This window comes from Nothobranchius furzeri, chromosome 1 (assembly GCF_043380555.1).
Source record: "Nothobranchius furzeri strain GRZ-AD chromosome 1, NfurGRZ-RIMD1, whole genome shotgun sequence".
Classification (NCBI taxonomy): domain Eukaryota; kingdom Metazoa; phylum Chordata; class Actinopteri; order Cyprinodontiformes; family Nothobranchiidae; genus Nothobranchius; species Nothobranchius furzeri.
The window spans coordinates 109,344,937-109,370,302 of record NC_091741.1 but is presented as its reverse complement, the minus strand read 5'-3'; the positions used below and the strand labels follow the sequence as shown (position 1 = coordinate 109,370,302).

The following is a 25,366-nucleotide window of genomic DNA, read 5'->3' as shown; positions in this document are numbered from 1 at the left end:
CCCCGGCAAAATTTGTGATTGGCAGCTGTGTCCCCCCCACTTTCAAAAACGCCTGCTGATGAGGATTTTTGTTTTACCAGCTCAGATCTTATACCAGGGGTCGGCAACCTATTCCCATCAAAAAGCCATCATTACCCGTTTCCCACGGTAATTTTGGACGGACCTTAATAAGCAGTGACTTAAGTGAAGCAGGCAGGTCGCGCTAGAAAATTTAGTTTAAAAAGATGTCATAAATATGTTCCCCCGTCCTTTTTATTTATAAAATATGAAGTAAAAACTCCCAATTTAATTTTCATTCATTTGTCATTAATTTTTAGTCTACACCCGTGCGTTAAGTGGACCATCTTCCAGTAAAAGCGAAGCATCCAGCCCATCTCTCCAAATGCGTAAAATGTGCATCAGCCGCTAGTTAGGCACGCCGCGCGCACCGTCAGCTACGTCATCCCAGACAAGAGCAGAGCAAATAGAGAAAGAATAGAGGATAATTCTGTCTGGATGTGGATGGAGATTACATTTTACAGCAGCCTGATCATCATTTAAATACGTAAACCATCACCTGTCTTCTAGTCCACGCTATCAGCATTATTTTAATTGGTGTGTGTGTGTGTGTGTGTGTGTGTGTGTGTGTGTTTTCCACTTCAAACACTGGTCTAACCAACCAGACCAGCGTGTCCAGTAACACATTAATGTTACAATTAAACAGTTTCACTTCATGTAGGCTAGGAACATTTCACCTGCCGTGGCCCGGCCGCTTCTGCTCCACATAAACTTTGTGCGTGATCAAATGTCTCTACGCGTCATGCGTCTCCATATTAGAGACGGGAACAAGCGCTGTTCAGCCAAAGTTTCATAATTTCATAAAAAGAACATTTTTCCAAGTGACACATCCCTCAGAGAGACCGGGTTTCCAGACTGTTTCAGTGGGAGGAAATCTTATCGCATGCGCCGTGGTTCTGCACTGCGCTGCGAACCCCAGATCTTCAGCTCACTGTCCACCGTGGGCGCTCCGAGCCGCGCTGAACACAGTGTCCAGTATAAAGCTCTGATGTTCTGATGGGAATATTTTACCTCCGCGATGTGCGTTAACGATTAAAATGTCAGCTCCTCCATGCGCATCAGTGTGCATCGGGGTAATTCTTTCAAACCAAGCAACATCCTTGAGTTCATCTGTCAAACTAAACAGTCAAATGGAAATATCTGTAACCTGCCATTTAACTGTTTTGCCTTCCTGTGAAGATTGTTGCAAAGAGAAACAATTAAACTTGATTAACCCCAGAGCCACCCAGAGAACCAGAGCGCATGCGGGAAGATTCCTCCCACTGAAGTGAGTGTTTTCCAAACCCTGTCTCTCAGAGAGACTTGTCACTTAGAAAATGTTCCCTGATTATGAAACTTTGGCTGAATAGTGCTTGTTCCTGTCTCCAATGTGGCGACACATCCATGAGCCTGTCTGAGGAGAATCCCAGAATCTCACATTGTCTTCAGCTCAGGAAGCGCATATGATTACACACAAGCGTGACGCGTCAACCCGGTCTCACAGTAAGACCGGGTTGGGCCTGTTCAGGTTTACGCAGACAATCTTTACATTTAGAATTGGCATACAGGTGTAAAATTAATGCAGTAAAATATAAAGCATTTTATTTAAATATGCATTCATTATTTTACAAGCACAGAGAGCCGCATCAGATGGATGGAAGAGCCGCATGCGGCTCCAGAGCCGCGGATTGCCGACCCCTGTGCTAGCCTACTTTATTGTCCCCAGCAATTTTTAAACCCCACTCAAGTGCATGGTTATTGTCCCCAGCAATTCTGAAAACAAACTGACGCCCTTGGCTGGCGGTAATAAATGTGCCATCTCCAGGCGGAAAAAAAACTCCTCTATAGGGTTGAGAAATGGCGAGTAAGGGGTCAAATACACAACTCCAAATCGAGCATCGATTGGAACTGGTTCCAACTGTTAGTTTTCTCCGTAATCGTTCTAAGTTTTTTTTTCGATTCCTAGAATGCTGACGGAAGAGGAATCCGCGGCTGAGCTCCGTGAAAAATAAACGTGATCTGCAAATAGTGATCAGCTCTTTTCAGAGCTGATCACAGCAGCTGTCTGTGTGCAGCAAGAGACCCCACCCCCACCCGGCGTGCAGCGGCCAAATCTAAACAAACGCGTCTGCCGAACTTTTACTCCATAACGTAAACTTTAACTCCTACAGCGTAGAGGAAACTTGTTAAAATACGTCAACACGGTGGATTTAATAGAAACTCTGGACGGTGTGAGGTGAGTTTGTCTCACTGCAAAAATAAAAACACACATGGAGCGTCAGCAGTCAGACACGTGAGCGTCAGAAGGCTGAACAATAACCTGTAGAATAATTAAAGTCATCATGCTAGAGCAGCTTCTCTGTGGTGGACCACACCAGCTTCTGCCACAATTAATAATTATAATAATAATAATAATAATAAATAACATTTTTATTTGCTTTTTGAACTACTTCTGTTGAGTTTTAATGTTTAAATCTGTTAGATTGTTACTGACAGCAGCTACGTTTAAGTTTCACTTCCTGTTCTGACTGAATGCTGCTGCAGCATGGAGGTATAGTTCTCAGTCATCCTGGACATGATCATCCTGAGAGTTTCAGCTGAAAACAGCTGCAGGTTTCTGGATATGTTGGAGACATTTAGCCTCTCATCCCAGAGGCTTCTTCCAGACTTTGGTTGTGGTCAGAAACAAACACACTGATTGTGCTGCAAGTCTTTTTCTTTTGTTCTCCAAAACGTGTTTTTGTCTAAATGAAGGTGATGTTGTTGTTCATAGAATTAAAATTCATGTTGAAGTTAAGATTATTTCCTCAAGTAGGACCTGTGGTTAGCTGGCTCATTTAAAACACGGAATGTCTTGAAAGAATCAGAATGGGGAATCGATAGGAACCGGAATCGAAACCAGGAATTGGAATCAGAATCGGAATCATTCAAAATCAAACGATGCCCAACCTAGTGGTTGGTGAATTATTCCCGGACGATAGCAGCCCGATGGAAACTGACATAATCCCAGACAACAACAACCCTGGGCTGCTCCGGTCTGTCCTGTACAACTGCATCCTGAAGTGCATCTAGAAATGTGATCATGTGTTGTGCATTATATGGACCCAGTTTGGAATGATGGTGCAGTAGCCCTCGGAGACTTATGCTGGGACACAATGTCATATTTCCTCCACGCTGCCCCGGGACGTGCACAATCGCCCTTTGGCCAAGTATATTACGTCCTCGTCGTCTACTTTTGCTAAGGTTGAATCCAGCCTCATCAATGTACATAAATTCAAGAGGCTGAGCAGCTCCATCCATGTCCAAGATTCTCTGCAACAAAAATAAAAATACATATTGTAGATGGCCACCTGGCCACCTTACCATGTGAAACTTCAGTTTTTCTTCTTTAATAAATCTGCATACATTTCAAAATTCTGTTTTTCTGTCATTATGGGGTGGTGTGTGTACATTAATGAGGAAATAAATAATTGTATTTATTTAGCAAATGGCTGCAAGTTAACAAAGACTGAAAAACTGATGGAGGTCTGAATACTTTCTGTAACCACTGTATAGTCGGACTCACTTTGATGCATGGCTGGGGCTCCGGAAGGGTTGGATTTTCTATCACTCTGGAGTTGCCACCACTGAGAGGCGCTGAGAAGGGGAGGGCATACTAGTTGCCCCCTTCTTGGTGCCTGTATGTTGGGTGTACCCCGTTGAACGAGAGGTGGCTCGGGCATCTGGTTAGCGGGTCTCCTGGACACCTCCCTGGTGAGATTTCCCAGGCATGTCAGGATGAGAGCAAAAGGGACATTCAGGACATGCTGGAGGGAGAGACTATGTCTCTCAACTGGTCAGGGAACGCCTTGAGATTCCCCCGGAGAAAATGGTCCAAGTGGTTGGGGAGAGGGAAGTCTGGGCCTCCCTCCTCAGGCTGCTGCTCCTGCGAGCCGACCCCAGATAAGTGAAAGAGAATGGATGGATGGACATTCCTCCTGTGAGATTTGTTCGACTCCTGGAAGTTCTGGTTCTCTGAGGCTAGCTAGGCTACCTGTTCCTGGTTGAATTACAGAGATTCCCGCAGCAACTGGAACTCTTTGCATAGAACTTCCACCAAGGTGAGTCTGGTGCAAGACTGGATAACTTCTGGTAGACGCTGTCCAGGATGTCATCGTAGTTCCGGTTTGATTTCTGCATTGGAGGATCATTCAGAGCGGGTTTGCTTGGAGTTAGATGGCTCTGCTTTAGTCAGCTTCCCTGTAACGATCCACTCGTAATGCTCGTCCAGATGAAGTTGCTGGTTCTCCAATGTTCCTTCCTCCAGTTTGGCACAGCTAAAACAGCGATTGTTTTAAACACACCTGAGTTGGCTTTTCATGGCGTGTAGTTGAGTTTCATTCAGATGAAGGTAGCCATGCTGGATAGCACACAGCTCTCAGGAGATCTCACTATCATCCATCTCACACTCGTGCATCTAAACAGAACTTTTGTAAGTCTTCTATGTCTCTTGTCTTTTCTCAGGTGTGCTACCATCCCAAGTGGAGATATTTTCCTTCCCCTCACCTGTTACTGATTGTGTTGAAGCCCACCGTATGTGCGCCACTGACCCACAGTGCGAGGCGCTGTACCACGGTCTTGAGCTGTGTGCAGCCGATGCAGCAATCGCCCCTCTGGACGAGCAAGTGGCGTCTGAGTGCCTGGAGAGACAAGATGCCCTGTTGGCTAAACATCCCTCACTTCTGGCCTGCAAGTGCCAACGAGGCTTCCGTAAGGAGGAGCGGTGCCTGCATATTTATTGGAGGGTTCGTCTTCTGCCAGGTCAGTCAGTCATAATGCTGTGTGACAATGTAGAATGATGTTTCACTTGACAGACTGCAGCAGGTGTATTAGAACAAATAATGGCTTGTTTTATTTTTATTTGCTTTGCTTTAATCTGTGGATAGAATAACCTGCCACCTTAAAAAGCTGATGTATATCATTAAGGGTTGGTAAGGGTACGACATAACTGCTGGTCAAAACCCTTTAACAATTCTGGAAGTCATTTGGACTTCAGGGGTCAGTGTAATACACACTTTCTAATATAAATAACCTTAAAGATGAAGACAACCGTGAAGAAAAATTAGCAAAACAAGCAAACTTTTGTCAAAATAAAACCACAAAACCATCTGTAATCCTCGACTGCCGGGTGCTGTAAACATCTGTTTAACTTGTAACGCACGCCACGGCCGGTGAGTCGGTAAAATTTCACAGCCGTTTGCTTCCAGTCTCTTCCTTGCAGTCAACACTGATCGGGCAGGTCTGTGTTATGTCCACCATACGTTGTCAGATTGACATACGTGTATCACAAACTGACAGCCTAAGTCTGTCAGCCAGGCATACGCTGTCTGGTCATCGGAAATCCTTTACGGTTTTTCTCAATTGCCAAGATGCATTCCTTGGTAGGTGCTCTCCTTTTCTCTACACTGTGAACACAAAACCCAGTTTTCAAACTCAAAACGGTTCAATCTGTGCTCAAAACTGAACCTTGTTGTCAAATCGTGGCCCGAGTCAAAAATGATTGTTTATTGTTCGCTGTAAGCAAAAGGAATGTTACAAAACAAAAATAAAACAGTCATTCAACACTTGTACAAGAAGACTAAACGGGAATCTCGAGCATTCACGTGTAGCACTTGTAAAAACAAACAGAAATCTTATGCGTTTGCCACTTGTGTACAGTAAGGCCATGTACAAAAGAAGTACAAAAACATACAAATACTACGTAAGTGCATTACTCAGCCACAGCATCATGTCTCTATGCTGGGTCAGGCCACAGGACTTCATCCACATCACAGGACCAGGCAACGGGGGAGAAAACCCTGGCGTGCTGTATCCGGGCTTGGCATGCCTCCACACCTATGTCACCACAGGCAAGTTCCATGGCTTGCAGGAGACTTCCCCTGGTGTAAGGCTGGCGTCCACCGCCATGAGGAGAATAATTCCTCAGTGGGGTTTTGGAAAGGGGCGTGTGGTGGAAGGCAAACAATGATAAAACATTGGTTCTCATTGAACCATTCTCTAATCTGGAGGGCTCTGTGAAATCTCACATTGTCTCAAACAACAACATAGATGGGATGCTCATCCTGCTGCCCTAAGAGAGCATCTCAGGGCCCTAGGCTGACATGATGGTGGACAACACCGTGATTGCTGATGACAGCTGATGTGACATTGCCACCACGTTGCCCAGGAACACCAACAGTTGCCTGATGGCCAATCACATTATGGCCTCTTCTTCTCCTTTTGGTGAGATTAAACCCAGCTTCATCCATGTAGATGTATTCAAGGGGTCTTTCCTTTGCATCCTGTTGAAAAACCCTCTGTTGAAATAGAAATAGTGATACAGAAAGTGATTTTGGCCTCTACAGTAAATCAGTACTTAGAAAAATCAAGATTGAATATGTGTGGATATATGTCCACCTGTACATACTGGAACCATCGCTCTTTGACTCTGTCTGAGTTTTCAACCAGAACCTCTAGTACCGTCACACTTCTAAAAAATGTGCTCTAACATTTTCTGTAATGTAAAGGTGTTAGCTGAAGTGGGGCTAATGCTATCATTTCCTCCCTGCGTTCACGTCGTCATATTTGATTGTTACCGGGTTTTGATGTGTTGCTACTACAAACATCGTGCTTATTGTCACCTGTAACTGATTAGTGCGGACCTCTCACACAGGAGCCGCAGTGGTAATTCAGCCGCATTGTGAAGAGCAACAACTCAGAAAATGAAGAAATATCCTGTTTTGTTTGCTCATGTCCACAAATCAGACATCACAATGGAGTTTGTTTCATCTCACCCTCCAATACATTTAGCCACACCCTGTTTAGCAGCAGCAAGCATGGATCTCTGTTTGTGTGAAGTAGCTCCTGCATGGGGCCAAAGCAGCGCTCTGACCCCCGCTGGGTCTGCTCCTTATCGGTGTGCTGGAGCACGACCCGGAGGTGACAACAGACAACTTTATATTCAAGGTCACCAAAACAACACTCTTCATCGTCTCTGGTTCACACATTCCTCTAATTATTACATTGTCTTCACTTTGAACAAACGGGTCTCCTATTCAAGTGAAGCCTTTTAAAAACACTCGCAGAGAAACAAACACACACACACATTGTTGCAGAGGAATATGTGGAGTGTTTTTGTGTTGTGCATTAGTAAGTGAGCTAACGCTAGCCGGCAGACTTCCCCTGTGGCCTATTAGTCAGTGGAGCATTAGTGTAATTACACACTCTTTAGTTCTCTGTGCTGCTAGGCTGCTCTGGCGTTTCATTACCATAAATAAATAGCCTGGAATGGGATTTACATACACAAACACTTCATCTGCCATTCAGTTGCTGAATGAATTTAGTCTTTAGATTGTGCTTTAATAATTTGCTGCACCAAATGGCTTGTCCACCAAGTTATCAGACCTTTGCTAATGGACTTTACATTTGGAATAAAGCAGACCTGCCTCCAACAGTAGATCACGTAGACTTTGACGTTTCCCTTTTGAGAGATGTATGCTAGTCTTACAAGTGAGTGACTGTTGATTTAAGTTTATGTAAAGGTGTGAATGTCTTTAAGATACTCGTTGTTACCGGCTAAAACTCTTCTGTAGTCTTCTAAACTGCTTCCTACAGGCTCCTTCCACTTGGCTGCAGCTATAGTACATACGGTTCTCAGTGGTGATTGAAATCTGGTTAAAAAATACTTCAATAAACACCTCTGAAAGTACTTGAAACTGTACTCCTGAATAGTCGAAAGCACAATTGCTTTTACTTTTATGAGACCAAAAAGTTGAGACTCGTTTTTGAGCAGTGAGTCGTGGAGGATGGCTGCTTATACTGAGCCAGGATTCTCTGGAGGTTTCTTCCTGTTAAAAGGGAGTTTTCCTCTCCACTGTCGCTGCATGCTTGCTTAGTATGAGGATTGCTGTATAGTCACTGACACTAGTCAGTGACTTGATGCAATTTGCTGGGTTCCTTATATAGGAAACATTATTTCTGATTGGCTTAATGAACTGTGAATTGGAATGTTTATTATGTGAAGTGCCTTGAGACGACTCTTGTGATTTGGCACTATATAAATAAACTTGAATTGAATTGAATTGAATATTTAGTGTTTTATGTGTAAATCGTTACCAGTCTGGAAAATATTACCTCTGAACGGTGCTGTACCCCTCTCAACTCAAAAGGACTCAGACTTTATTTACGTGGCGTCTTTCACAGAATCAAAAGTCAAAAAGCACCATTTAGCAGTCCAACATCAACAATAAAATAACACACCAAAAAAAAAGGTTACAGTAACGCTTCATTTTACAGTCCCCTAATTACTAAGTACTTACATGGTAATTACATAGTGAGTTAAAGTGTTTTATTGTGCAATTAAAGTGTATAATTCTAAAAAAAAGTGGAATTATTGTGTGAAGCAGTATTTACTGGGAATCATTAATAAAATAAAATCTATAATTGAACATAAGGTACATGGTAATAACTGTTTAAGAACTCAGAAACAATAACTTACTGTTACATGACTACACACTCCTTTCCCAGTTACTGGCCCAGTCACTGGGCAGAAAGCGGAAGTGAAGCGGACTGTCTCACCTATAGGGGAAGGTCATTCCATAGTTCTGGTCCTGCCAAAAGCTCGTTCTCCACGCGCCTTGTAACGTGTGTTCAGGAGATCCAGGAGTGGGTGCAATGTTACTGTTACATGGACTACAACTCCCATGATGCTTTGCGGCGTTAGCGCTGAGCCGAAGCGCCCCCTTCTTTGTGTTATTTCCAGTGTCTGCTGCCGGTGTCTGCAGCTCTGCTGTCTCGGACAAACTAAGCACTCCTCTCACTCAGCGCCGAGTTTACTCAGCTATTTGCCGGCGTTGAAGCCCAGAAACTGAGATTTTAACCGCTCAGTAATGTGTTCACGACTGAAAGGAGAAAGTTTTCCAACTAACTTCCGGACAGAGCTGATATAACTCCAGCGAGCAGCGACACGCTCAAACCAGCATGACTCTGTGGCTGCTGTAGTTTTTATTTTTCCTCCCCGACACACAACAACGTGGTCAAGCTGCTCAGACATGTTCATCAGCACAAACCTATGTGAGCACCTGTTGTCATCTAATGTTGTCATTATTATGATGAAGATGAACAAAACAACAGGAGTCTCCTCCTCAGCTCAGATCAACCCCATGATGCAGGTATCTGGCTGGAACAGGTGAGCATCACAGTAAACCAGTGGAGCAAACTGAGCTTTAAATATGTTGGTTTTATGCTCTTTTTCTGCTCCAAAACATGAAAGTTAACAGGTGAGATGTTGCATTTTCATTTAAGATAAAATGATATTTTTATTTTGTTGTTGGCCCGTGAGAAAAGATTTAACCTGCAGTAAACAGGAAGTGGAAAGGCTGCAGATAGATGAATAGAATAGAAAATCCCTTTATTGTTCCTCAGTGGGGAAAGCTAGACGTCACAGCAGTGATGACACGTATTACAGGAGAATAAAAGGAGAATAAAAAATAAGAAAAATGAATAAACAAGAAAACATAAATCCTGAATAGATTTAAAAATGCTGATTATACCACAAGTAATGAATACCACTGATGTGTTTTATTTAAAGAGCAAGTCACCCCCAAATCACATTTTTTTTTTTGCTGATAAACTTTAAAGGAGTGTCTCATCATGCTACAGACACGTGTAGTCAATAATTTGGCAGTTCAGTGCATCTTGGTTAAAATTCAAATATTCTGTCTGAAACTGTCAGTGTTGCGCCGTCGTCAGAGAAAAATTGTGCACTGTATTTGAATTTAAATCTGCCACCGCTATTGGCTAAGAGGTATGCTATGATGTCATCTGATACATTATGATGTCATAATGCCATTGTGAGCCTGTGTGTGTGTGTATTTGTTAGCGGCTCCGCCCTCTCGGTCTGCCAAGCAGCAGCATTTGTTGCATTTTTCAAACATGAAGTGGGAGTGAAGTAAGTTACTTGTAGGGGTGACTTGCTCTTTAAAACTGACTTGCTCGTGTGTAATTTGGTTATTCCACATTCAGTGTTAATGCAGAAATATGTTTGTTTCCAAATTAAAATGTTCAAAGTTGCATATATGTTGATAAAGAAAATGTGCAAATTTGCCGTCACTTTTTCAAAATATATTAAGTTTGGCCCGCGACTCTGTCCCAGAGTTTCATTTCAGCCCCGTGTGAGTTTGAGTTTGACTCCCCTGATCTATGTCTTGATGAGCTGAGGATTCTTCATTTCAGAATTATAATTGATTTTGTTTTTAAAACAGATTCCATGGACTGAATGATCTTTAGACAGGTTCCACAACAAACAACATATTCATTGTTATTATTACCTCCGATAGACTTCGATAAAAGGAAAGAGCTCCAGGAGTGCAACTAGCGAGAGAAAGGAGCTGAAGGACATCAGTCTATCCTGTCATGTTTCTCCACTCACTTAAATATCTGTTGTAAACTACTTGTTCTACCATTTGTAACCCACTCTGCTGTGTCGTGTCATGATCTGCTGATTTGGTTAAATTTCTCCTCCCTTCCTTCCTCTCTCTGAGTACCTGCTCACCTGCCTCCCGTCACTTATCAGCTCACCTGTTATTGCTTCATAATTACAATGTCGCAGAGTTCAAGTTCCCTTGTTTACTTTCCATTTGTCAGATCTTCCCACTTCGCCAGTTTAGTCGTTTTTGTTGCCTTCGATTGGTTGAATTAAAGGATTTGTTCCTCCAGCTTACCTGAACACCAACAAGCCACAACATGTAGACACTAAACAGCTATTTAACTTTTCACCAATGGTTGAATTGACCTTTTCCACAGGGAAAGATGAGCTGGAAGTTTCTCCGTATGATGACTCATTAGTAGACACTCGTATGGCTTCCCTGGTGGCAGGTAAGGTTCACTTCATTACCTTAAAGAACGTTTCTATCCACTAACTGATCAAGTTTGTATTCCCAAAGAACAAAAGTACTCATCCTGTTAGGAGAGCAACTGGTTGATCTTTTCCACAGATTCAGATCTTATTCCTACTTGAATTAAACAAACTCACTAAAGAGATGAGCGTGAGGCACACTGGTGCTGCTGGGTGCTCAACAACCAAACCACATTCACCAATTAAAAAACACAAAGAGAGTGTTTGGACATCAACAGAAACCAAATTCTAACTTTTATGCTTGGTTACCCATTACTCCCAGTACTCAAGTAACATTTTTTGAAGTACTTTTTACTCTTAGGTAATTATTTGTGTCATTAGCTTTCACACATCACTCACCTCTGGTCAAAAGCCTTTTTCGACCACGCTTGGATGCTGTTTGGCCGAGACGTTTAGCTGGACCCCTTCGCTGCCTCCTGGATAACTCCACTTCTAAGGGCGTTGCAAGTATTGACTCTTCAGTCTCGGACAAAGGACCTTTCCCTTTGGCAAAATGTATGGAACAAATATATGTGCATCGCTTTATCTGCTGCACGCTGTAGAAAGCCGCTTCTCCACATAAACACTGCCACCGCTTAGCTTTGTCGGTTTTTAGCTTGGCCCATTTCTTTTCCAGCTGTTCGATGTTGTCGCGGATAACGGATGGAGATGTCCCCTCTGACGTCCAATCTGTGAAACTAGTCAAGTCACGTTTATTTATGAAGCACTTATAAAACAGCATGGCAGCTGACATACAGTGAGCGCTGCCAAAAGAAATCAATGTACTATAAAAATGAATACATGATAAAATACAAGACAGGGATAAAACAGTGAGAGAAAGGCAAGTGATGCTCTTCAAAGACGGCATTGATAAAATACAAAAAACAGAAATAAATAGACCACAAGTGTAAGAAATAAACTCAAACCCAGAAGTCCAACCACTACATCAATAAAAGCAGGCGCTAAGATACCTAAGGTAGCAGGCTAACATCCTCTTAAAGCTAGATTTAAAAACGGGTCTTCAGACGAGACCCAGAAAGCGGAAGTGAAGCGGACTGTCTCACCTATAGGGGAAGGTCATTCCACCTAACTACCAAGAAAAACAAATATTTTATTACTTTTTTTTTTCATTAAAGAATTAAATAAAAATGGATTCCCCTCTTAATGAAACTTCATTTAAGTTTAGAATGATGCAACTGTCTCTTTGCTTGAATGGGCAAGAAAGACTTTTAATTTCTACAAATGGTGTAAAATTCCCCCGTTGGCTCGATCTTTAGGAGTGGTAGTAGATGCCAGGAGCTCCTTGTTAAGTTTAGAGTTCAAAAGAGAACAGTTCTCACTTTCAAAGCTTTGCATGGACTGGCGCCAGATCCTATCTCTGATCATCTCATTCCTTACAAACGTCTCGTTGCCTTGGATTGGTGGACTTTTGTCTTCGGTCATCCCTCTCTCAAAATATCAGTCCAGAGAGGATTGGGCTTTTTATGTTGAAATGCGCCCAGACTCTGCCTGTAAACTCTTGTAACTCAGTAAGTAACTGAGTTACTTTTTTGACTAAGTAATCAGCAACTGGGGAAGAACTAATTACTGGTGGCTACAGAAATACACTCACTAAAGTGACTGAAGTGTGGCCGTGTCATTTTCAAGCAGATTTCTCAGAAGATGGCCTAGGACCCAAAGGGTTAAGGGTCAAGTATAATCTATGTCACATGTGTCAGACACAAGGCCCGCAGAGCATTTTTATGTGACCCGTGAGATAAATATCAAAAATATATCAGAACTGGCCCGCTGGACTGCATTGTGACGTTATGTCACGATCTATTTTTAGATGTTGTGAAGTGTGCTGTTGGAGATTTAGTGAGTTAGTTTTTAGATGCTTTTCAGTTCAGATTATGGCCATCTTTGGTACTTTGATGCCTTTACCTGATGCTACACCTTCAGCTCTACAGAGATGGTTGTGTACAACTTTATCCTACCTGGTCCCCGTCTCTCCACATCCTCTCCTCTAGCTTCGTCCTTCATGCAACCGGATGGTGAGAACCAGTGCCTGAAGGCAGCGCAGGATTGCGGCCTTTACGAGAAGTGTGGCTCTCTGCGCTCTGAGTATGTCCTGGCCTGCACCAAGCCACTCCCTGGGACCAGCCGATGTAACCAGTACAAGTGCCACCGGGCTCTAAAGCGCTTTCTGGAGCGGGTACCTGAAGAGTACAGCCTGGGTGTTCTGTTCTGCCCCTGCTCCAACACTCTGTGTGGAGAGAGGCGGAGAAAAACCATCGTTCCGTCCTGCTCCTACCAGGATGCGGAGGGTCAGCAGCCAAACTGCCTCCACCAGCAGAGCTTTTGCCGCCGAGATGACCTGTGCAGGTAAAACAGAAGCTGAACGGTATCATTTCACCTTGCTTCTCAGATTCTCTTCAGTGTGCATGTAGACAGGCGTGAGCAGATCCAGCAGGGTATGCTCAGGAATTCTACCTTGCGTCAAACAGCCAAAAATCCCAAATTGTTTGCCAGACGTGAGTGGCAAAGTGAAGCCAAGGTACCTGTGAGGTGAACTCTTATGTACTTTAACCAAGATGCCACGAGGACAGACAGTGCTGATTTATTACCTGGCTCCAGGGACAGGGTTGTAATAAAGTCGTGTTTGATGGGTCTAGTTTGTTCTAGATAAGTGTTCTAGAACCAGAAAACAAGGGAGAAGAACTCACTTTCTTTTGTTCTTGTATGTGTAATGCAGCAAAGAAACATTTCCATTGGCCTGTGAGTGAATGAGGATAAACACACGGTGAAGAAATGCGCTGCACGTGTGAATGTTGGGACTTTTTAAGCATTGATTTCCTCCTGAATGTTTCTCTGGAGCCCAGATGATTCCAGCATATAACAAATACAATAAAGATAAACAATCAGAGCCTGCCAACATGAGCGGTGCAACAGCCAGGAGCGCAGATCCAGACTGACAACAGTGGTAATAAGGAGTTCACCTGATGTGTTGTTGTTTCCAGATCCAGACTGGCTGATTTTCTCAGTAACTGCTACCCATCTCATCACAAGGCCAGCGGATGTTTGAAAGACTCAACGGGCCTTTGTCTCCGAGCCTACGCCGGACTCATAGGTACACGGCCCTAAGGTGGGAGGGAAGGAAACAGCAGCCGACACAGGGACGTCTGGGTTACGTCGGTGTAGACATTGTGTTTTCCTTACTGTTCAACATTCTCTGATGTTAGGGATCTTAATGCAAAGGAAGGGAAAATCTGAGTCAGCGGGTCAGGTTAGGTTTCCAACAAAAGTTTTGCAGATTATCTTCAAGCCAATGTTTTTTATGGAATACCTTGAATGACCAAATATGTCCAAATTTGTATTTTACACTGTTAGCATGTAGTGACCTCATATTGATGTTGGTAAGCAAGAGTTCCTGTATTTGTTAATGGTCCTTAGCCAGAGTTTCAAACTTCTAGATCATCCAACTCAATGACAAAGCTAGGACTAAGTAGCTATAGTTACTTTCTTCCTCTGCCTAAGCCCTTTGACCCCTTTTACCTGCAGGTACCATGATGACGCCCAACTACGTCAGCAACAGCTCTGCTGACGTGTCGTTGTGGTGCAACTGTGAAGGCAGCGGCAACCAGTGGCAGGAGTGTCTGAGACTTCAGCATCTTTTCACACACAACGTCTGCCTGCGTAAGTCTGCACCGGTACTCCCAAACTCCCCACCTCAGACGAGACTGTCCACTCACATCGCCCTCGATAGCTGGAATAACCCTAACCCAAGAAGAGTGTTCCACTTAGGCGCAGTCTTGTTACTTGACAAGTAAATTTACATTTGAAACCCCATGGGTCACATTAAAGTAACTCACAGAGACAATAGGGTCAAAGATCAGAGTAGAAACGGGGTGTTTTCCAGCTGTCACTCATTCACCACAGCTGTCAATACTGCACTGTCCGAACGCTGAAACCTGGATCGATGTGTCAAAGTGTCCCATAAAACATGAAGACCTATTAAGACTAACAATAAACCTGTCAGCCATAGTGGTTCACACACACACCTGACCTTAAAACTAACCTTTAGTCATGCTTCACCCTCAGCCAGCACCTTACAGACATAGTAATTACCACACGGACCACTGGCACCAGTAGGATAGCACTAGAACAGGACACGCTGGTGTTTAAAGGGGCAGTAGAATGTAAAGTCACATAGTCCTTGTAGCTGAATAAAGGCAGCTTGGCTGGTCAAATGTAGACGTGTCTGAGCTGCTTTTTATTTAAATCAGCCATCTTTAAAGGAAAATGGAGAAAATGTACATTCTAAGAAAAGTTGGTTTAGGCCACACCTCCTTACAGCTGCATGTCCCAACCCACTTCAGCATCAGGAAGATATAAACACTGGTCACAGTCAGTGACGGGAGTAACGCCGTTTAAATATAACGGCGTTACTAACGACGTTCTTTTCTTGGGTAATGGAATAATCTAATGAATTACTTTTCCCACTGTTGCAACGCCGTTACCGTTACTGGGGACGGAAGGTTGTCCGTTACTATGTGCTTGTCGAATGTTGAGCAACAGTGAGAGGCTTTCTGACCGCCACACTTCAGCTGCAGCCAGGGAGCGAGAGGTGTCGGTAACGCACTTACAAACACGATGATGATTGGCCGGGTGGGCGGAGACCCTCACCGTCTCAGTTGCTGCCTGCTGTAGACCCAACAGAGCAGTGATGGGAATAACGCCGTTTAAAATAACCACGTTAATAAAAAAAATATATTTCTTTCAGTAACAAGGAAACTAATTAATTACCGTCTTCTTTTTAACAAAACGTCATTTCTGTTACTGATAATGAAATGCGTGCGTTAAGCAGCGCGGTGTGTTGAAGCTGTCATCAGCTGATCAGGAGCTAAAGAGGCAGATGTTTTCATCCAAGAGCATCACGGCCATGAAGAACGAGGAAGACGTGATGAATAGTCTACGGCTGCAGGTGTGGATCTGCAGCCATGCCCTTCTTAGCGTGACAGCGGGACGTCCCGAAGGTCCACTCACCTGTTCACCGCTCAGACGTCCTGATCTTCTACCTTCCTAGATCATCCAGCTGTAACCTGTTTCTGATCATGTCTTTAGTCCCGCTGTAACACTGATGCATCAGTCTCAGACGTCATGGAGCTCAGGTGTTACTAGAACTACCTGTGTGTGTTTACCACCCAGCTTCAGCTCTTCTGTGGTTGGGTCTGTCCCAAGTTAGTAAATGTAAGTCCTCCATCAGGCTTGTGCCTCTTCTAGTGTCATTTTAAAGGATTTTATTTATTTACTTAACCGTTACTAGATTAGCAGCAACAGAAATGCTACTAATACACACAATTATGTGAAGCTGGAAAAATTAAAATACTGTAAAAAATTACATTCATTTCTGTTTAATTAACCCATTTTTCTTGCATTCTTTAATGAAAAAAGTAACTAAGTAGTTACTTTTCCTGGTAATTAGTTACTTTTATAATCTCGTAACTCAGTTAGTAACTGAGTGACTTTTTTGACAAAATTATTAGTAACTATAACTAATTACTTTTTTAAAGTTACTTTCCTAACACTGGTCACGGTAATGCTAACCGCAGAACAGCTAGGCCAAACTACTGCTAACACAAGCCTGAGTTGCTAATGCTAGGTCGAACTACTGCTAACCCTGAGAAGATAACGTCCTTGTGGATGGAGGAAAACAAAGAAGACTGATGAAGCGCTCACGTTCAAGGCCTACTGGGACATTTGTTTGTTCGTCAGCAAGCCACCGCCCCCACAACCCTCAGAACAGTCACGTCTGACGCTAACTTTCTCAACGCATCCCCACTTCACAAGCAGTGAGACAATCACTTCAAAGGACACTAACTTCTAATGTATGGATTTGATGTAGGCCACTTCTGAGGGATTCTGGGACAGTTGTGAGCAGCAACAAAGTTTCATAAGCTATATAGAGGCTCAAAGCACTGTGTCCAACTGTAAAAAAATGGTATTCTCATGCCACTTTACCACCCAGGCTTAGACGTGTGAGCTGTGTCTCCATGCAGGTAATTCTATCACCTGGATGGGAGGTTCTGGCTCTCTACCCTCAGATCCAACCCAACCACCAGGTCCCAGACCTTCTCCCCTGGTTCAGGAAGACAAGCCTCTCATCAGGAATCATGTGCACGAACTCAGCAACGATGTGAGTTTTTCTTCTCCTCCATCACACCTCAGCTGTTGGTGGTTTGAGTTTCTGGTTGTTCAGCAATTACAGCCAGTCTCCAGCAGACAGATGAGACCTGAGCCTTAAAAGGTATCTGAGTGTGTAGGCATTCAGGAAGTGATGTGGACACAAACACTGGCCCTTTTTCTTACTTCAGCTATAAAACCCAGTCCCGCTTCTGGCAGCTGGATCCCGGGCCAGACCCCAGAAAAATCTGGGCTTGCAAACAAAAGGGGATTCCAACTCCCCTCTGATTTGTCTAATTCTCTCTCTCTCTCTGTCTGACTATGTCTCTCTCCCAGAGAACAGATTAGACCAAGTGTTGCATGGAAGGAATTCATTAGTACAAATTTATTCATGTCCATATGTTTCCCACCAGTTTCTTCATCTTCCCCTAAAGCTCTTCCTTCCTTCCTTCCTTCCTTCCTTCCTTCCTTCCTTCCTTCCTTCCTTCCTTCCTTCCCTTCCTTCCTTCCTTCCTTCCTTCCTTCCTTCCTTCCTTCCTTCATGAGGACTTGCCTACAATTCATCTCCTCACCTGTCTGTCACTCAGCTACTGGTTTTGTCTCTTCCAGGAGCTTTTGCTTGTTTCCCTAAATTGATTTTCCCCCCGTGAGTGTGAAATGTTTCCCTTCGGAAAGCTTTCTGTCTGCTTCAGTTATAAACAGGTCTGTTAAAGGTGCCGAGGCTTCTTTCAGTTGTAAAAGTTAATCTTTCTACAAAGTGTTTTGATGCAATATATACAGAATGTGGTAGGGGGGTGGCTTAAAGATCTTCAAAAATTGAAAGCAGAAGCTCAAAGACAGATTAAGGCTGTAACTCTTAATCAAATATGCAAACTAAATCCATAAATATAGACTTAGAAACACACAAAACAGCTGTTTCTTTACGGTTTTTATAGCCAGTCTTCTGAAGTTCAGACCACAGAATCTAAAGCTTCTGGAGTTTAGGAGGAACTACACCATGATCCTGCACCCCGAAGCCAAAACTCTTACAAACTGTCAGAGGAGAGAATAAAAAGTTAATATGAGTGAAATAGCGCAAACAAACAATCCTGGCATAAAGCAAACCACGCTTGGAGGCGGTATTTCCATGACAATGTCAGACAGGTATATAATTAGCAGCACAACAATCTGCACACCTAGCATGTGCCTTCGGCTCCTCCAGATGTTTTTGCATGTCAATGAGAAATAAACAGCCGGTCGCTCTCATCACTAACAACAAGCACAAACACTACACTGACTCATAACCATCAAAACGTTGATCAAAAACAACACGTTTAATCGCTGCAGCAAAGAAAACTTTTCAAGGCGTTGAGGCATTAATAAAAGCCCAACTGCCCGTGAGATAAAACCACGTTTAACGGAGCCACGCCCATATCCTCAGCAGGAAGTTCTCTGGTTTTTGCTCTAGAGAGTTGAAAACATAGAATTAGGTCCTGCAGAATCACATCAAAATGATTAAAAACAAGTTTACTGTTGTGGATACTTTGTTAGGGTAACCCTACCATGTGAGACAAACAGGTGCATGGTGAGCAGAGGCACTCAGAAAAGGTTCTGAGTCAGCCCGACGACAAACGGCTTTGTCGTAGAAAGAGGTAGAAAGAGTCTTTGACTCCTAAACCCAATCTGGATCCGTGGGACGAGACGCCTGCCAGGCAGACGTCTGGGTTAGTGCCAGCTTCCCCACATGACTCCCAACAAAATCATTTATTTATCAACTGTTGCATGGTGATGCAGTGGGTAGCACTATTGCCTTGCAGCAAGATGGTTGCTGGTTCAAATCCTGGCTGAAGCCCTTCTATGTTGAGTTGGCATGTTTGCCCCTGACCCAGTGTTCACCATTAGCACCCAGGCATTATGTCATGAGAACAGCAGAAAGCATCGGGTTGTGTTCTGGGTTTAGTGTGAAAATGAAGGATATGCAAGATATCAGAAGGAGCAAGACCATTAGAAGCTTTAAAGGCGTGGTTGAATGAAAAAACCTTTTTAAAATTTTTTCTAATTAAAGTTGGTCTCGGTTTTTCTGAGGCTGAACGTGAAAATAGTCTCCTACACCTATCTCATGCATTAGCTTCTGATAGAAAATAGATGGATTAGGAAGGATTAGAAAATCCTTTCCACATTCATGGACTCACCCATCTTGACTCATGATGGGGAAGGCTGTTTACCGGTTTACCGTCCGGTAATCAGTAGCAGACGTATCGGCTAGTTTAACCTAACCATTAGCATTAGCAACTTCACCTCACGACAGAAGTCCTCCTGGATTGTGTTGTCTGTGGAGATAAAACATCAGAGCAAACCGAGTCAGTGGTAGAGTTGTGCTGTTGTTAACCAATCCAGGGCAAGATCTCCAAATATCAGGCAATGCTCCCAGCAGCTTCAACTCTGTGTCCTCTCCTTGACAGGTGGAAAGTGAGGAAGAGGAGGAACAGACAGAAACAGCTGAAGCAGAGGAGGACAAACACGACCAGTTTGATGTCATCCAGCCATATCTGGGAAAGTCCACCATCTCCAACCTGGGTTCCTCTGGGAACGGGGGGGCCAAGTCCCTCACCGCCAACTCTAAAAAACCCGTACTGTTGCTTCTTCTGCTCCTGACTTCTGCTCTCAGCTGGGTGTAGACCAGTACATGCAGAACACACACACACACACACACACACACACACACACACACACACACACACACACACACACACACACACACACACACACACACGCTGTATGTTAGTGATGGGATTTATGGCTTTTTCATGGGAGCCGCTCATTAGTCGGTCGTTTACCTCAAAGAGTCGTTCAAAAGACTGGCTCCGTTGAATGAACTGAAGCCAAGAGAGCGGGTGGGGTTGGGGGTGGGAGTGGGGGGATGGGGGTATCAAGAGCAACGTCTTCTTGCGGTGTCTGTGAGGGCGCACGGGGCTGGTTAGCGTTCCTCCCATAGATATGTATATAAACACGTGTTTGTATACATATCTATGGTTCCTCCTACGTCCGTCACAGCAGTGGGTGGGGTTTGAGCGGGTGAGTTTGACCGACTTCCGGAGAGGTTTGTTAACATGAACGGCTCTCTACAGGGACTCGACTCATTCACTTTGAAAACCCGTTCAAAAGATTTGATTTGTTCGTGAACGTCACATGACTACTGTATGTTATCACTTACATGGAATGGCTCTGCCAGCAACCGTGGACTGATTGTTAATGGACTACATATTTTTGCCATCCTCTGATTTCTGTCGTCTTGGATCTGACTGTAGCATCAGTGAAGTGTTGTTGTTCTCATGCTAACCTCAACCAGTCCACACACACACATCTCACCTGAACATGTGTTTCATGCAACACCACCTGTCTTAGTGCTACTGGCTAACACTAGCCGCTGTCATGAGTTCACTTTACGTAGCTTAGAAGTAAAACTAAAACACAGATTCACAAAAGGCTCTGATGACGGAGCAATCAGAGGCTCACACAATACAAAATATTATGATAAAATCCAAAACCGTTACCAGTGTGATGAAGCAACAATGCTACCTAGCATCATGACAGCAGCTTCTGTTGCTGCAGGTCTCTATTTGTGTAAAGTGTCTCCAGTACTAGACATCCACTCAAACGTGTCTGCGGACTGCTTGGGTGTTGGTGGACATTTTTGTTAACCTCCCTTTTATAAATCAATCCACTAATGCTAATGTACTAAAGCTATGTCTTGCTAACGTATTAGCAATCCAAGAGCTAAATTGCTGCAAAGATCTGAGACAGAAATTGGACATTTCATTGGTAGCAAAAAAGACATAGCATGATGTTTCTTACTTTTATTTATGATTTCTTGTTTATTTAGAATGTCTTTTGGGTTTTTATGCAAGGAGATTCAGTGATGGTAACCACTTAACTAGCTTTTTTCAGTATTGTATCGCTGGCTTGATAAGTCGTGCTACAAAACTGTAACTTATTAAACTGAAATTAAAAATATCAAGAAAAGGCCCAAGAGGTTTGGCTACTTGAAGCTGACGAGTTTAGCATCCAAGGAAAACTATAAGAGTGTTACCAAACTATTTCAAACAAAAACAGCGGTCGGCCACATCGTAATGACCGCTTTTGTGCCTATAAACGATTATGATAATGATAAATGATCTGCACTTGTATAGCGCCTCTCAGAGTAAGGACTCCAAAGCGCTTTACACTACAGTGTATCAGTCATCCATTCACACACACATTCACACACTGGTGGGGATGAGCTACGATGTAGCCACAGCTGCCCTGGGGCGCACTGACAGAGGTGATAGTGGACGTTGATGTAATCCTTGTGTCAACATTTATGTGGATGAACTAAATCAGCTCCCAGCTGGACCACGTGTGGGCTCAGAAAAGAACCAAATGTAACGGGATGTAAGGCAAACGCCCTACATGCCACTCCCTCATCAGGACCAGGATGTGTCCTGCAGGCAGACACTCTGGGACACCCTGATACTGTGTTTATTTCTCACAGGTCAGAGCTGTTTTTGCATCATGAAGCGGTCATAATGTTATGGCTAAGTGTTGAAAGAACAACTCCTGGCAAACTAAGTCTTGCTGAATATGATTAAAGCCAACTTCCAACAGCTAAAGAGCACAGTCCCATGCCTCAGACGAGCCAGATGGTCCGGAAACAACAAACCCGTTAAACCTTACATATCCGCCTAGATGTGTTTCACCTGTCCTCACACACATGCATGCACACACACATTTGCACACATGCTGCATGATGCTATGAGTCAGTTGAGCACTATCTGGCTTTATTGCTCTCTCACTGTCCGCGTCGCACTCCCAGGTGATGCAGAACCGGGATCCGTGCTGCTACAGGCACCAATATGAATAAAGCCGTCATAATAAAAACAATACACCAGAAACAAATACGAGCTCCAAAGTAAAATGGCAGAACAAATCAAATTGCTCCCCAGCAGGCAAAAAGAAACATGCTACTCCTGACACTGACAGAAGCAAAAACAAAGAGAGCGAGAGGCGAATGAAGGAGAAGGGAAGAAAAGAACGAAACCTGGCCGAGTTCCCGTGTGGTCTTTGTGCTTTTGATGTTTCACTTGTTTTTAGTTTGGAGGCTGATAATCAGTCCCTGACAGCATCTCTTTATCATTTGACAGCTCCTGTGGGTATGTGTGTGTGTGTGTGTGTGTGTGTGTGTGTGTGTGTGTGTGTGTGTGTGTGTGTGTGTGTGTGTGTGTGTGTGTGTGTGTGTGTGTGTGTGTGTGTGTGTGTGTCGTGCGGGTTTAGAAACAGTGCACTACAGCGAGAACAGACCCCAGAGCACAAACAGCAGAGAATCGCAGCCTCTTGATTTTCTGTGTTTTATAAATCTTTTGCCGACGCTAACTTTTTTCCTTGTTCTTTTCCGATTCCTGAGGAACATGTGAAATTAACTTCCATCCTACTGGTGCCAGTGACAGAGCAGAGAGAGAGAGAGAGACGGAGGCAAAGCATGGAGGAAAGTTAGCAGGTAAGAAAGGTGAGGTGAGAAGGAAGCAAGGGAAGGGACAAACAGGAAGGTGTAAAAAGACAAAGAGGAACCCAAGACAGGAAAATAGGAAAATACTAACGATAATCAGGAAAAAGATACAAAAGGCTGAAGAAAAGAAGAAGAAAAGTAAGGTAAGCAAAGGAAACTAGCAACAACAGGTTGGAGGGAAGTGATAGTGACTATATCAGGGTGGATTAGATGGTCAGGAAGAGACGGAGTAAAGTGTAAGAAGTTAAACAGGAAACGCTCACAAAAATACGCCGTGGGTGAAAGAGACTGGAGAAAAGTAAAGGAACTGGAAGAATGCACAAAAAGGGAAAGAAAAAAAGAGAAGAGGATAAATGTGGTGAGGAGATAGAGAGCAAGTGGAGGAGGAGGTGGTGTAGCCACAGAGCAGAAACACCTGAATGGGATGAAAGGATGAGGGCAGAAAGGGAAAGAGAGGTGATGGGTTCTTGAACCTCCCTTTCTCTGTACTCTGATGCAGCTGTACGCGCACACACGCACACACACGCACACACGCGCGCACACACACACACACACACACACGCGCGCACACACACACACACACACACACACACACACACACACGCACACACACACACACACGCACACACACACACACACACACACACACACCACCGCTAGAGGCTTCTACAGCTGGAGCACACCCTGCAAACAAACTGAGATGGACCAGGAGCTCATAAAGGCCTCCCCTCCACTTTGCTGACTGTTTCAGAAAAAATTCAAATGTTTAGATGATTTTAGTCAGAAACCTCGCAGAGTTAGAGTGCACGTCTTTTACCAGCAGAGTCTTTTACCAGTGCAATGAAGAGTTCCTCCTGTCCGTCTGACGTAGTGAGTCCTGCGTCACTTCCTCTGTGTCTTTTCCTCGCCATGCAGCAGCGCGGTTAGCCTCGTGTGTTTAGGATGACACATCCGTGAAGGTGTGAGAGTTGCAGGTGTCTGAGTCTCTGGGAACAGTTGCTGGACTGGAGCGGGTTCATCGTTCATCTTGTGTTCTGCTGAGCCGTGTCATAAGTGTCGGTTTTTTCTTCCTGTTTCTGTTCTCTTCATTATTTCAGATTCGGCAGCCCGGCAAGCTGTCACATCACAGCTCTGGTGCTAAGCACATCTAACAGCCAAAGAGCGCTGTGATTGCCCTGACCCGAAACTGGTCCAGTGGTAGATCTCATGACGCTACAGCGGAGCGTGGCTAGACCGACCTGCAGAGACAAGTCTTTTGCTTCTGCTGCGGTTGGTCCAGATTGGATCTCAGGTTCAGGCTGTGTCTTGGTTTGAGTTTGAATGTCTGGTGACTGATAGGTAATTTTAGATTTATCCCATATTAACTTAAAGGACGACACAGAGAGAGAGAGTAGATTGATTATTCGTAATGTCCATGAATCGTCATGCGAGAGCTGGGCGCAGAAACCCCGTCCATGGAGCTAACCAGCCCCCCTCTGTTCCTGGGGAAAGCCTTCAGCTCACCATCTCTGCATGCCTGCATCCTCCACCAAGATGTTAGGTCATTAAATGTGGGGTAATAACCCTGAAACCTAAAATCAACACACATGACAACAAGGAAGACATTTTACCCTGAGTCCCCCAAATAATGGAGAGTTAACGCAGGGAAAAACCTCCTCCGAGACTTTTCCCCCGTCACTCCCAAGTCTCCTCAGTTTCCCAGGGGCTTTATTCAGCAAAGGATGGGGGAGAAGGCGGGGCCTTCTCAGGTTACAGAGGTACAGTTTTCAGTTGGAAACCCACAATCAACATCCTTGCTCAACCTTTCATGAACAGCAACAGTTGGCAAAAACAGAGATTCATGAAGCGTTATTAACACAAAATGGGCATCTTTTAGGCCTCAAAAAGGTACAATTATAAAAATACCCAACAGTGACCGTTACTGCACTGTTCTGCTTCCAAAGAAAACATCGCGTCCTCCTGAACATGGTGGTGTGTAAACGCTCGGCCCTGCTTCCTGCCAGCAGCCAGAAGGCCACGTCTCTCTTCAGAAACGGTTGGTGGACGTGTCTCCAGCCAGCTGCTCAGGCCCGATGGATCTTTATCAGCCCAGATAAAAGCTCTTCGATCGCCGGAGTCAGACTTGGCTTCCTGAATTATTCCAGAGGTGGATGTCGATGCTTTGCTCAAAGATTGCACAGCCTCTTCTTTTGTGTTCTTCAGGATGACCTCAGACTCATCGCTCCGGTCTGGTCGACCCTCACCCCCTACAACTCAGCGGTGGGGGTTAATTGAGATCAGCGGGGGAGGAACGGCCACAGGGGCCATGACCTTTTAGCAGATTTTGTTGTTCCTCTTAATTGTTACCTCAGCTGCCTGTTGTCAGAGATGAGACCCGGTGGCAGGGACACAAACGGGGTGGACAGCGATCAGATGGGGGGGGGGGGGATTGATGATTTACAAGAAGGCGTTGAAAAAAAACAAGCAGAGTAGTCAAGCGTTAAATCAACTCAGAGACACGAGAGGAAAACCTCCGGGGGGAGAGGGGAATAGCAGGAAAGTGTGTGTGTGTGTGTGTGTGTGTGTGTGTGTGTGTGTGTGTGTGTGTGTGTGTGTGTGTGTGTGTGTGTGTGTGTGTGTGTGTGTGTGTGTGTGTGAGAGAGAGAGAGATCGGGAGAAATACAGGTTTATTGTTCCATTACTGCACACAAAATTTACATACACTGAAGTGCACACTCATTCTCTCTCCCTCTCTT

The 25,366-nt window shown here is 44.2% G+C and overlaps 1 protein-coding gene across 1 annotated transcript in view; it reads left to right on the top strand.

The window, feature by feature from the left end:
* LOC107387210 (GDNF family receptor alpha-4) overlaps positions 1–19,983 on the top strand; it is a 45,521-nt gene extending 25,538 nt beyond the window's left edge. The window contains exons 2-8 of the mRNA XM_015962082.3: positions 4,540–4,836; positions 10,858–10,929; positions 12,958–13,312; positions 13,948–14,057; positions 14,489–14,623; positions 16,987–17,123; positions 19,552–19,983. Coding sequence (XP_015817568.3) covers positions 4,540–4,836; positions 10,858–10,929; positions 12,958–13,312; positions 13,948–14,057; positions 14,489–14,623; positions 16,987–17,123; positions 19,552–19,767 — 1,322 coding nt within the window. The 3' untranslated portion in view covers positions 19,768–19,983. The remainder of the gene's footprint in view (positions 1–4,539; positions 4,837–10,857; positions 10,930–12,957; positions 13,313–13,947; positions 14,058–14,488; positions 14,624–16,986; positions 17,124–19,551) is intronic.
* Positions 19,984–25,366: the final 5,383 nt, after the last annotated feature.